This window comes from Pan troglodytes, chromosome 14 (assembly GCF_028858775.2).
Source record: "Pan troglodytes isolate AG18354 chromosome 14, NHGRI_mPanTro3-v2.0_pri, whole genome shotgun sequence".
In the NCBI taxonomy this organism is placed as follows: Eukaryota; Metazoa; Chordata; class Mammalia; order Primates; family Hominidae; genus Pan; species Pan troglodytes.
Genome location: NC_072412.2, coordinates 101,232,562 through 101,246,091, shown reverse-complemented (window position 1 = coordinate 101,246,091; position 13,530 = coordinate 101,232,562). Strand labels below are relative to the sequence as shown.

At 42.4% G+C, this 13,530-nt stretch overlaps 1 protein-coding gene across 3 annotated transcripts in view; it reads left to right on the top strand.

The window, feature by feature from the left end:
- Positions 1-13,530, top strand: part of DZIP1 (DAZ interacting zinc finger protein 1) — a 63,667-nt gene that overhangs the window by 10,343 nt on the left and 39,794 nt on the right. For 2 of the 3 annotated variants that reach the window (XM_016925456.4, XM_054665476.2), the window contains exons 6-9: positions 1,091-1,178; positions 4,307-4,431; positions 9,499-9,660; positions 11,945-12,082. In XM_016925456.4, the coding sequence (XP_016780945.2) occupies positions 1,091-1,178; positions 4,307-4,431; positions 9,499-9,660; positions 11,945-12,082 (513 nt within the window). The remainder of the gene's footprint in view (positions 1-1,090; positions 1,179-4,306; positions 4,432-9,498; positions 9,661-11,944; positions 12,083-13,530) is intronic. The other variant, XM_054665477.2, reaches the window with a different exon arrangement.

The window sequence follows — 13,530 nt, the reverse complement described above, 5'->3', positions numbered from 1 at the left end:
GCTGGAGACAATAAACAAGTGAAGTACATAAATGTGAAAATATTAGCCGTGAGATGTATGAGGATGGAAAGAAGACTACGTGATGTGACAGAGACTGTGACAGGCAGGAGGATCTTGAGGATCTTGTTGAGGACATGCTGTCATCCTCAGCGTGGAAGATGCTTGATGAATGACATCTTGAATGTCAGGAGAAGGTGCCAGCCATGGGAGGAGGGTCTGGATAAGATCAGGCAGGGGCAACAGTGAATGCAAAGGCTCTGAGATTGGCATGCCTGCAGGACAGAAAGAAGGCTGGTGTGGCTGGAGTGGCAGGGGCAGGTTGTTGTTGATAGAGTGGAAGCTGTCAGTCTAACAAGAGCAGCATCAGGGGCTCCAGAAAGCAGCAGAAGGGCTCCTTTAATTGTCAAGAGGTAGTTTTCACTGCCTTGTCTTCAGTTTGGGAGGAATGCCCTGGTTTTATTTTTTATTTATTTACTTATATTTTTACTTTTTGTAGAGATGGGCTCTCGCCATGTTGCCCAGGCTGGTCTCGAACCCCTGACTCAAGTGACCCCCCAACTGCCTTCGGCCTCCTAAGTGCTGGGATTACAGGCATGAGCCACCGCACCCAGCCTGGTTTCATATCTCGCCTATTAGTCATGCTTTCAGTATCTCTTGCTAGGATGGTATCGTTCAGCGAGAAAGCGCCCAAGAGGTAATGCTTCAGGTACCTGAATTTTTTTTTTTTTTTTTTGAGATGGAGTCTCGCTCTGTTGTCCAGGCTGGAGTGCAGTGGTGCAATCTCAGCTCACTGCAGCCTCTGCCTCCTGGGTTCAAGTGATTCTCTTCCCTCAGTCTCCCTAGTAGCTGGGACTACAGGCACACGCCACTATACCTAATTTTGTATTTTTTAGTGGAGATGGGGTTTCACCGTGTTGGCCAGGCTGGTCTCAAACTCCTAACCTTGGGTGATCTGCCTACCTTGGCCTCCTAAAGTGCTGGGATTACAGGCGTGAGCCACAGTGCCTGGCCAGGTACCTGAATTTTAATTGCAATTAAGTGGGACGACAGTCGTTACAGACACTTGGATTTGTTGCTCTCTCCTTTTCAGTGCCATTTTTGTGACAAGGCCTTTATGAACCAAGCTTTTCTACAAAGTCACATTCAACGCCGCCACACTGAAGAAAATTCTGGTTTTGGTGAGTAATGAGTTCTGTTTGAAAGCTCTTTTCTTCCTGCTCCCTTTTTCTTTTGGCAATGAGACTTGGTCCAGTGCATTTCCCAGTCCTCTTAAAAGAAGCATCACGGTCCCTGTCAATTCAGTAAGTAAATATGGAGCCCTCAGGAGGTGCATACAGTGCACCAGGTGCTGGAGATACAGCCACAAGCTGAACGGAGAAGCCCCACTCTCTCTCGAGTTTTACATTCTAAAGGGGGTTGAGGAGACACATTTAAACAGATAAATGAGTAATTAAACAGACAAATGAGTAATTCTTCTCAAATGGTGGCAAATGCGATGAAGATCATAGCGCAGGACAATGGGGTAGAGAGTGACTCCAGGTGGGGTGAAAGTCTCAGAAAAGTGTGTCACAGGCCAAGGAACACTGACTGTAAGGGGCGTGAGGTGTGCTGGGATGATGTGTTTGAGGAAGAGAAGGGCTGGTGGAATGGAATAGAATAGGTGAGGTGATGGTGTGTGGTGAGGCTGAAGCGCTGGGGGCCTGATCACAGGAAGCCGTGAAGGCGTGGGCTGGAATGTGGAGTTTTTATATGCGTAAGGTGGAGCCACTGGAGGATTTTAGGTACGGGAAGGGCATGATCTAATTAATGTGTACCTTAGCATGACCCTTCTAGCTATGGATAGAGACTAGACTGTTGGCGCGACAGTGGAAGCAGTGGATGAGTGAGGGGAGGAGGCTGCAATCGCAGCCGAGGTGAGAGAGACGGGGGCCTGGACCAGCTTTGTCCCCAGGCAGGTGGGCAGGTGAAGTTGTAACAGATAAGTTGTGGACCCAGAAGCTACAGAGGACCCTGGGTTTCTGTCCTCCATGTTTGGGTGAATGGTGATGCTTTCTGTGATGGAGGGCCAGGGTCGGGAGGCAATTTCAAGGAGGAAGAGGGCTGAGAGTTTGTACTTGCCATGGGTGCGTTTACATCACATGTGCAACAGACATGCAGGTGGGGGTACTGAAGGGCTGCAGCTTAAGGTGGAGACCCAGGCTGGAGATTTAAATCTGGGAATCACTGGAGTAGAGCTGGTCTGGCTGAGGTCACCTAGATAGAGAAGAGAAAGTGATGAGGTCAGCCCCAAGGTCTTCCCAATGCTAGGAGCTCAGAAAGAGCAGCAGCAGAGAGTGAGGAATAGTCTCTAGCAAAGCTAGAGGGAAACCTGGGGAGTGTGTTGTCATGGAAACCAAGGGAAAAGTATTTCACAGAGGAGGCAGTGGTCAGTCATATCAAATGCTCCTGAGGTACAGAGTAAGATGAAGACTGACAATGGACGGCTGTTGTCAAGACGGTTGTTGGTGACCTTGGCACAGCAGCTTCAGTAGACAGATGGGGACAAAAGTCTGATTCCCCTGAACTGAGCTGAGTATCATGAGGGAGTGGTCCTACTGTATCCAGACATTGGTTTCAATAACACTTATTGGGAAGGAAAGCAGAGACATGAGGCTTCATCTGGACAGAAATGTGAGACCCAGGGACAACTTTGTTTCATTTGATGTGGGAGATACGAAGATGTGTTTGGGTGCGCACCACCGACAATATAGATGGTATGCAAAATGAAGACGCAAGAGAGGGGAGGGGACTCTGAGGCTTACCAAGGAGCCAGGTTTTCTACCATTGAAGTATTCTCAAAAGCAAAGAATGTAAGGGCTCTTTCTCCATGGGGAGATCAAAGCTTCCTGCAGATTGCCACAGTAACCCACAGAAATTCTTATTTTTATCGTTTTTTTTTTTTTTTTTTTTTTTTGAGATGGAATCTCCCCCTGTGGCCCAAGCTGGAGTGCAGTGGTGCCATCTTGGCTCGCTGCAACCTCCTCCTCCTGGGTTCAAGTGATTCTGTTGCTTCAGCCTCCCAAGTAGCTGGGACTACGGGCACCCACTACCACACCTGGCTAGTTTTTGTATTTCTTTTTTTTCTTAGTAGAGATTGGGGTTTTGCTATGTTGCCCAGGCTGGTCTCGAACTCCTGGCCTCAAGTAATTCATCCCCCTTGGACTACCAAAGGGCTGGGATTACAGGCGTGAGCCACTGTGCCCGACCTCATTCTGATCTTAAATCTTCTCATTATCTAGACGTGGGTACTTGGCTTATATACTCAGTACCTGCATTTCCCTCCAGTTTGGGCCAGGTTGTTTCCATTCTTGCCCATTTCAGTTAAATAGATTACTTAGGAAATAGCTAAGCTTCGTAGAAACAAAAATAACAGCATAATAATCTCATTAATAAGTCTTGAATCACTGATAAAATTTAGCAATATTTTGGAAAGATGAAATATTTTAATTAATCTACCATTCTTCAGCGTGAAACTGACCTTCTTTCTCTTCTGTTTCAGTATCTTATTCTAACTCATACTCGTTTCAGAGAGGGTTTCAGACTCTGAAAAGAGTATTATTTCTTCAGGTCATCTTTGAGATTCTGACTTTCTACTTTGGTTTCCATACCTTTCATGTCTACACTCACAGACACATGTACATCCATTCAGTCATGTGTACATCTGCATGTAAGTACATGTACATAAGTATTCTTCCTTTCGCTTGTTGCTTCCTTTTACAACTTTTCAGTACCTCACTTCTACCCCAGTTGATAGACTATGGCCCAAGTTTGCATTTTGAATGCCCCCCAAGTCCTCTGCTTGTATTAGCACTGATGGGGTCCTCAGAAGAGTTCAGCGGGCACCTAAAGGATGGTGACCACAGAGATTTCAGGATGGTGGTGCCTGCAGAGGAAGCTGTTGTTTGCCTTCTGTGATTGAGACAGGCACCTCTAAGAAAAGCCCAGAGTGCCACTGGGTCAAAGCACCCTGTATTATTCCTTGTTACCATTATTGCTCCCTGAAGAGGGCTCTCATGTGTCTCTGTAGGATAATCCAACCTCAACACAGTGGCTGAAAGAATCTGCTAAAAAATAATTCAGTGCCCCAAAATACACTGGGCTCCAAATAAACTAAAGAGCAAAAATTGGCTCATGTGGCATGAAACAAGTAATCGTATCCCAAGTAAGAGAACAGTTTCCTTCGTGTTAGCAACAGGACTGTACCCCATAAGTTTCCAGGTACATTTGGTAAGAGATGGTGTTTTAACACGATTTTCTGTTGCAACAGAGTATCAGAAAAATGCACAGATTGAGAAGCTCCGGAGTGAGATCGTCGTATTGAAGGAAGAGCTGCAGCTCACCAGGTCTGAGCTAGAGGCTGCACACCATGCCAGTGCGGTCAGATTCTCCAAGGTACCAGGCAGAATTCTGTGGTATTTTAATTACAATTAACTGTATGTAATTCAATTATGCCATGGACTCTAATAAACAGAGGACACTTAAGAGTTTGTGAATTTGACAAGATGATTGCATTTTTAATTGCCAATCTACTCTTTAGTATCTTACTACAAAGCACATCACTGGAAATATATTTCTCTATTTTTTGAAAGCCTTTTAGAAAATTGAGGTGGAATTCATATAACACACAATTAACTTTCTAAAATTTTGCTTAGAATAGAAGTCTGACACTTCTCATTCTCACTGGGCTAAAGTCAAGGTGTCAGGAGGACCATGTGCCTTGGTAGAGGCTATAGAACAGAATATTTCTTGCTTATTTGGTTGCTGGCAGAGTTCAGTTCCTGGCAGGTGTAGACCAGAGGTCTACACTTTCTTCCAGGCTGTCCATTGAGGGAGGGCTGCTCCTAATTTCCTTGTGAGGCTCCCCATACTCTTGGGCTCCTGACCCTCTTCCTCCATACTCAAAGCCACCAACAGAGGGTTGAGTCTCCCTCATGCTTCCGATCTGTTTCTTTTTTTCTTTTTTCTCATCTGTGTGACCCTTGTGTCAGCCCATTGGGTGCTTGGAATGACTTGTTCAGAGATACTTGGGGTGATGAAGGGCCCAAGAGGAAAGAGGCCCGTGATTCGTTGAGTTCTCACTTCTGTGGGTCATTGTGAGTACACCGTGGGCACCATGTATGCCATTGTTTATCCAACAGAGGGTTGACCTTGGTGTACCTAATGGAGAGAGTAAGGCCATCAAAGAGCATTTATTTCCTTGTGACTGTTGGAGTGACAGTGTGCTCGGCTCTTCCTTGTTTCCCCCATGGGGACAGCAAGTGTGACTTTCTAGGGATAACAGCAGTCATTTCACAGAATCATTGACAGAGACTTCTGTCTTCCACATGGGCTCACTCTTTCTCTCTCTTTTTAAATTGTAATATACCTATAACGTAAAATTTGTGATTTTAACTATTTTTAAGTGTACAGTTTGGTAGTGTTGAGTATATTCACATTGTTATACAGCCAATCTCCAGAACTGTTTTATATTGAAAAACTGAAACTCTACCCATTAAACAACAGTGCTCCACTCCCACCTCCTTCCAGCTACTTTCCCTCTCTGTGATTTTGCCTGCTCTAGATACCTCATATGAATGGAAGCATAGAGTATTTGTCTTTTTGTCATCATTGGCTTATTTTACTCAGCATAATGTCCTCAAAGTTTATCTATGTTGTAGTGTGTGCCAGAATTTCCTTCCTTTTTCAGGCTGAATGATAGTTCATGGTATATGTATGTATACCACATTTTGCTTATTCATCTGTTATTGGACACTTGGGTTGCTTCCACTTCTTAACTATTATGACTGATGCTGCTATGAACAAGGGTATACCAACATCTCTTTTAGACAGTCATTTTACAGTGTACAATCCAGTAGCGTTTAGTGTATTCACAATATTGTGCAACTACCATCTCTCTAGTTTCAAAACTTTCAACACCCCAGAAAAATAACCCATACCCATTAAATAATCACTCCTACTACCCTTGTCTCCTGGTAACCACGAATCTTTTTATGTCTATGAATTTTCCTATTCAGTATATATCTTTTAAAAAAAATATGTAGACCAGGTGTGGTGGCTCACAACTGTAATCCCAGTATTTTGGGAGGCCAAGACGGGAGGATTGCTCGAGCCCAGGAGTTCAAGACCAGTCTGCACAACATGGTGAGACCCTGTCTCTACAAAAAATTAAAAAATTAGCTGAGTGTGGTGGCATGCACTTGTGGTCCCAGCTACTCAGGAGGCTGAGGAGGGAGGAAGATGGCTTGAGTCCAGGAGGTCAACGCTGCAGTGAACTGTGTTCACACCACTGCACCCCATTTGGCTACAGAATGAGACCCCATCTGAAAAAAAAAAAAGTAATGTGTGACCTTTTGTGTCTGGCTTTTTTCACTTAGCATGATGTTCTTGAGGTTCATCTAAGTCGTAACATGTATCAGTACTTCGTTCTGTCTTGCTAATATTCCATTGTATGTATGTATGCATATACAATTTGTTTATCCAGTCATCCATTGAAGGACATTTGATTTATTTTCACCTTTTGGCTCTAATGAATAATGCTACTATAAACATTCATGTGGCAGTTTCTATGTGGACCTATGTTTTCATTTTTCTTGATTATATACTTAGGAATGGAATTGCTGAGTCATATGGTAATTTTATGTTTAACTTTCTCAGGAACCACCAAACTGTCTTCCACAGCAGCTGTACCATTTTACATTTTCACCAGTAATGTTCTTATTTCTCCACATCCTCACCAATACTTGTTATACTTTTCTGTTTTCTTAATTAAAGCCATCCTATTGGGTGGGTGGGAAGTGGTATCTCATCGGAGTTTGATTTGTATTTCCTTAACAACCAATGATATTGAACATCTCTTCATGTTTATTTTCCATTTGTATATATCTTATTTGGAGAAATGTCTATTAGAATACTTTGCCCATTTGTTAATTGGGTTGTTTGCCTTTTTCTTGTTGAGCTGTATGAGTTATTTATATACACTAATAGTTTCATCACTTTAGCTCTTATATTTAGGTCATTGATCTATTTTGAGTTAATTTTTGCATGTAGATTGAGAGAGGGGCCCAACTTTATACTTTTGGATGTGGTTTATCCAGTTGTCCCAGTGCCAGTTTTTCAAGAGACTATTCTTTTTTCATTGAATGTTCCTAACATCCTTGTTGAAGATCAGTTGACCAGAGATGTTTGGGTTTATCTCTGGATTCTCAATTCCATTCCCCTAGTCTGTATGTCTGTCTTTATGCCAATATCACACAACTTTGATTACTGTAGCTTTGTAGTAGGCTTTGAAATAGATAAGTGTGCATCTTCCAACTTTGTTTTTCTTTTTCGATATTGTTTTGGTTATTTGTGGCCTCTTACAGTTGCATATGAAATTGAGGATTGGCTTTTCCATTTCTGCAAAGAAGGTTATTGGAATGGGATTACATTGAATCTCTTGATTGCTTAGGAGAGTATTGCCATTTTAACCATATTAAATCTACCAATCCATGAACATGGGATGTCTTTCCATTTATTTAAGTGTTCTTCAATTATTACAACAAAAATTTTCAGTGTACAAGTCTTTTTCACCTTTTAGGTTACATTTATTTCTAGGTATTTTATTCTTTGGGATGCTATTATAAATGGAATTGTTTTCTTAATTTCTTTCTTGGATTGTTCATTGCTGGTATATAGGAATATAGCTGCTTTTTGCATGTTGACCTTGTACTGTGCAACTTTGCTGAATTTGTTTATTACTTTAGTCGTTTCTTATGGATTCTATGTTATTTTTTTTAAATAGTTGGTAGAATTCACCAGTAAAGCCATCTGGTCTTGGACTTTCCCTTTTTAGGAGGTTGTTGATTACTAACTCTATCTCTTTATTTATTGAAAGTCTATTGAAATTTCCTTTGTATTGGGTCAGTCTGGTCATTTGTGTAGGAATTTGTCTATTTCACCTAGATTATCCAATTTGTTGCTGTACAATTGTTCATTATATTCTCTTACAATCTTTTTAATTTCTCCAAGATTGGTAGTCATGTCCTCACTTTCATTTCTTATTTGGGGTGGCTGAAGGTTTGTCAGTTTTGTTGATCTTTGTAAAGAACCAAATTTTGGCTTCATCTATTCTCTCTGTTGCTTTCCTGTTCTTTGCTTTATCTTTGCTCTAATTTTCATAATTTTTTTCTTTCTGCTGCCTTTGAGTTTGGTTTGTTCATCTTTTTCTAGCTAGTTTATTTATTTAAGATTTTTCTTCTTCTTCTATATTTGTTTTTTGGAGATAGACTCTCTCTCTGTTGCCCAGGCTGGAGTGCAGTGGCACAATCACAGCTCACTGCAGCCTTGACCTCCCAGGTCCAAGTGGTCCTCCCACCTCAGCCTCCTAAGTAGCTGGGATTACAGGCATGTACCGCCATACCTGGCTAATTTTTTTTTTTTTTAATTTTTGGTAGAGATGAGGTCTCACAATGTTTCCCAGGATGGTCTCAAACTCCTGAGATCAAGTGATCGTTCCACCGTGGCCTCCCAAACTGTTGGGACTACAGGCATAGCCATCACACCTGGACCTTTCTTCTTTTTAAATGTAGGCTCTTACAGCTGTAAATTTATTTCTGAGCACTGGTTTGGCTGCATCTCATGAATCTTGGTATGTTGTGTTTTCATTTTCATTAACCTCACAGTATCTTCCAATTTCCCTAGTGAGTTTTTCTTTAACCCATTGGTTGTTTAAGAGCATGTTGTTTACTTTCCACGTATTTGCTACTTTTCCAGTTCCCTTCTGTTACTGATTTCTGGCTTAATTCTATTGTGATCAGAGAAGAATCTTTGCATGATTTTGATCTTTTTAAATCTGAGAAACACTTTATGGACTTAAAAAAAAGGTCTTCCTGGTAAATATTCCACGTGCACTTGAGAAGAATGTATATTCTGCTGTTGTTGGGTACAGAGTTCTGTATATGTGTGTTAGGGCTAGTTGGCATATAGTGTCGTTCAAGTTCTCAATTTAGATTTTAAAAACCCTGAAGGTCATTGAGAAATCAAGTGCTGACCTTGAATCTAGCTCCTGTAAATCTGAATTTGTATTTTCTGGGGGTGGGATGAAGTTACACTATCCAAATTGTTATGGTGCCAACAAATGTTCTTTTATTGCTCAATATATGTTTTCTTTAAAGTATATTTACATTTTATATATTATGGCATGACTTTTATACAAGTTCATAGAACACAAAAAGCTGGAGGCTTTGGGCGTCTGTGTTGGTATTTTAAGGGATGTAAGGACAAGAGGATTCTGTGTGCTGCCTTTAGTTTAGAAAAATCATTGTGCACAGACCTGCCATGATAGGAAATGTTGTTACAAGCCTCACTGAAATAAGCAATACTAGCTAACATTTTTGAAGTGATGCTATGAACTTTTATTTTAAATATTGCTTATTTTCTTCAGACCAGAACTTTTAAAGATGTGTATTAAAATAATTTCAGGAATATGAAATGCAGAAAACAAAAGAGGAAGACTTTTTGAAGTTATTTGACAGGTGGAAAGAAGAAGAAAAGGAGAAACTAGTTGATGAAATGGAAAAAGTCAAGGAGATGTTTATGAAGGAATTTAAAGAATTAACTTCGAAGAATTCAGCATTAGAATATGTAAGTATTAAACCTAGAAGTTCTTATGGTATTGATTGCCTTGAGAGGTGGTGTTAGGATGGCATTAAGGCCAGGGGATCCAGCAGTTACTTTATGTTACCCTCGTGCAGACATTCTTCTCCCTGAGAGTCTTGAGGGAGGCGTAGAGGAGACAGAGTGAGTCAGAGATGTTTTGCTGAGAATGGGAGCTTTGGCCTTAAACTTCAGTGCAGAACATTCGTGGTGAGATATAGAAGACCCTCTTCTATGAAGGTCCCTCTTTTCTTATCTGGTTAGGTTAGCCTTGAACTGTAAACTCCTCCCTGAGTTTTGGAACTTTCCATTGTCCAGTGGGAAGGGAAAGAAGCAGACCCAGAAAGGCTAAGAACCTTTGCCAGGCTCCCTCCTCAACCCAGGCCCGGGTGGGGTCTCTAAAGCAAGCAAGTTATGGCTAAGTGAGCCCCTCTCCCTTATGGGAACAGCCCTGGTCCATACAGCCCCGGCCTCATGCATAGATGATACCTGAGCTGCTTCTTTAGAAAGCAGCCAATCAATCAGTGTCCTCCTGCTAAGAATTCTAAGCTCCCTGGTTAGACTTGACCTGAGTCTTCTTTGGGGAAAACGGAGAAAGGAAGGGAGCTGAGCGAAGGTCCTTGAGCTCCCTCTAGGGGCCAACAAGTTTTATAAACAAAAATAGAGATTTTTGGAATTCACCTGAGGGCTTTCCTAAAACTCTTTAAACTCTAGCGTGAGATTTGGCGAACTATGGCCCATGAACCAAGTCCAGCATACCACCTGTTTTTGAATGGCCTGTGACATAAGAATAGTTTTTACATTTTTACTTTTTATTTTTTTCGAGACAGAGTCTCTCTCTGTTGCCCAGTCTGGAGTGTAGTGGCACAATCTCAGCTCACTGCAACCTCTGCCTCCTGGGTTCAAGTGATTCTCATGCTTCAGCCTCCTGAGTAGCTGGCCTTATAGGCACATGCCACCACACCCAGCTAATTTTTGTATTTTTAGTAGAGACGGTTTCACCATGTTGGCCAGGATGGTGTCGAACTCCTGGCCTCAAGTGATCCTCCCACTTGGGCCTCCCAAAGTGCTGGGATTACATGTGTGGGCCACTGTGCCCAGCCAGTTTTTAAATTTTTAAAACATTGGAAAAAAAGAAGACTATTTTGTGACACAGGAAAATTTCATTAAAGTTCACATTTCAGTGTCATGAGTGAAGTTTTATTGAAACACAGCCATGTTTGGTAATTTATGCTCTGTCTGTGGCATTTTTGTGTGGGAGCAGTAGAGTTGAATGTTTTGTCTGAGACTTTGTGTTACGAATCTGCATGACTTATAACTGTTGCTATTGACCTTGGCTACCTGGCTGAGGTAGTGTTTGTCTCCACTGAAGATTTTCTCTTTTTTTCCTCCTTTACCTGCTGTCCTTTCTGAAATGAAGTCACTATGAGCAGACTACACTGAGGAGAGGAGACGTGCGCTCCCCCATCCTTTTGTTTTTGAAGTTAACGTGTTACCTTCTGTGGTTTTCTGAGGGTTTTTGCCATGAGTAACATTGGGAATAATATCAAAAGAAAAGGGTAAAATTAAAAACGTTATGTCCCCAGTGGATTTACTGATGTGGTCCCTGGACAGTGTTGGCCTCTCACTAAACTAGCTTAAGAACCAGGTGCATTCAGTTCTTCTGTTTCTGGTACCTATTAAGTGCCCATAAAAAATTTTAAGCCCCAGCTGGGCCTGGTGGCTCACACCTGTAATCCCAGCACTTTGGGAGGCTGAGGTAGGCAGATTGTTGTGTGAGCCCAGGAGTTTGAGACCAGCCTGGGCAACATGGCAAAACCCTGTCTCTACAAAAAAAATACAAAAATTATCTGGGTGTGGTGGTGCACGCCTGTAGTCCCAGCTACCTAGGAGGCTGAGGTGGAAGGATTGCTTGAACCCAGGGGGTTGAGGCTGCAGTGAGCCATGATCATATCACTGCACTCTAGCCTGGGCAACAGAATGAGACCCTGTCTCCAAAAAAACAAAAATTAGACTCGTTTAAGATTAGAAAGTTAGATTTTCCTTCCCCTTTTTTCACCCTGTACATATTCTGATAGGAAGACCAGCAAGCAGTAGAAACAAACCAGTAAAACCACAGGGAAGCAGAAGCAGGAGAAGCGTCCAAGAGCGTCCAGGAGCGTCCAAGAGGGCAGTCAGATTTAAAACACAGCTATGTGCTCCCTGATTTTATTCTCTGTTTCCATCTTATGAAAGTCTAACTGTAGTACTGAGCTTGAATTTTATCTTATAGCAACTGTCAGAAATCCAGAAGTCCAATATGCAGATCAAGTCCAACATAGGCACATTAAAAGATGCACACGAGTTTAAAGAAGACCGTTCTCCATATCCCCAGGATTTCCATAATGTCATGCAGCTTCTTGATAGTCAGGTACGTGCAAGTGGGTGACAGCTGCAGTGGATGCCTTCCTTTTTCTTAGTGAAGTAATTTACAGTGAGTGTCATCTGCAGAAAAAGTGTTTGTCTTTTTCAGTAACCATGAAGGTGACTAGCTGTTATTTTTCTCCTACAGCATGCCTAAGTCATAAGAGGTGTTTGTTACATGCTTGCTGTTGGCAAAGAGCATACACAACAGTTGGCAAAACTGTTTTGTTTCTTCTCTCCATAAAGTCAATTTGAATTGGTTAGTATAACCTAGCTATTCATTTTTCATCTTTCAGATGTAGCTCTCAATTTCAAAAGGTGTAGAAGGGCATATTGAAGCACCAGATTTAGTTTTAGAGTTTAAATATATTGCTAACTGTATTTTTAGTAGAAACGGGGTTTCACCATATTGGCCAGGCTGATCTCGAACTCCTGACCTCAGGTGATCCGCCCACCTCGGCTCAATTAGCTGGGCGTGGTGGCAGATGCCTGTAATCCCAGCTTCTTGGAGGGCTGAGGCAGGAGAATTGCTTGAACCCAGGAGGCAGAGGTTGCAGCGAGCTGAGATCACGCCATTGCACTCCAGTCTGGGCAACAAGAGTGATACTCAGTCTCAAAAAAAAAATAAATAAACAAACAAATAAATATATACACACACACACACACACACACACACACACACATACGCGCGCGCGCGCACACACACACACACACACACACTGCTAACTGGCCAGCTGATGATCTGTTACATTTATCAAACATAATCACTTTCATTTGGAAGTGACAGCGGTTTAGGGGAGCAATTTTTTTAAACTAGGAAGCAAATAGAGATGAGAGCTTATGAATTCAGGATTTTTAAAAAAAGCCTGGGTCATTCTAGAAAAGATAAGTAGACTTTGGAAACAGGGACCACTGCTTCTTGCTTCAGTGCTCACATGTTTCCTCCCTGACCCAAATCTACGTGCTCCACTGCAGTCAGGCTGACCATGTCCCTGTCCTGTCTGAAGTCCTTCAGTGACCCTTATTCTGGACTTCCTACCAGCACGCAGGGTCCTTCGGATTCTGGGCCCTGGGCCATCTTTCTCTGTTCTTTGCTTTCCTGGCACTCCAGCGGCCCAGCAGCCCATGCCTCTGAGAACATGCCCTTCTGTCTTTTTCCTCGGTTCTGGCTGCTTTCCTGCCTGTCCTGCAGCTCCCACTTTTCGGGACCTGTCTTTTACTCATTCTTTAGTATTCAGCCAAGGGGCCAGGTACTGCTTTCAGAAAGTTCTCCTAAGCCTCTAGGCTATAGCATTTCTGTAGTCCCTAAGTGGGATCTGATGACATACACATTATATGTGGATTCTCCATGGCTGTGTCTACTCGCCTCCCGTGCAGAGCAGGGCCTGTCTTTTTATCTTCTTTTAGCCTGCCAGTGGCCATCCAGTGAGGTGCCTGGTATATGGTAGGAAACCA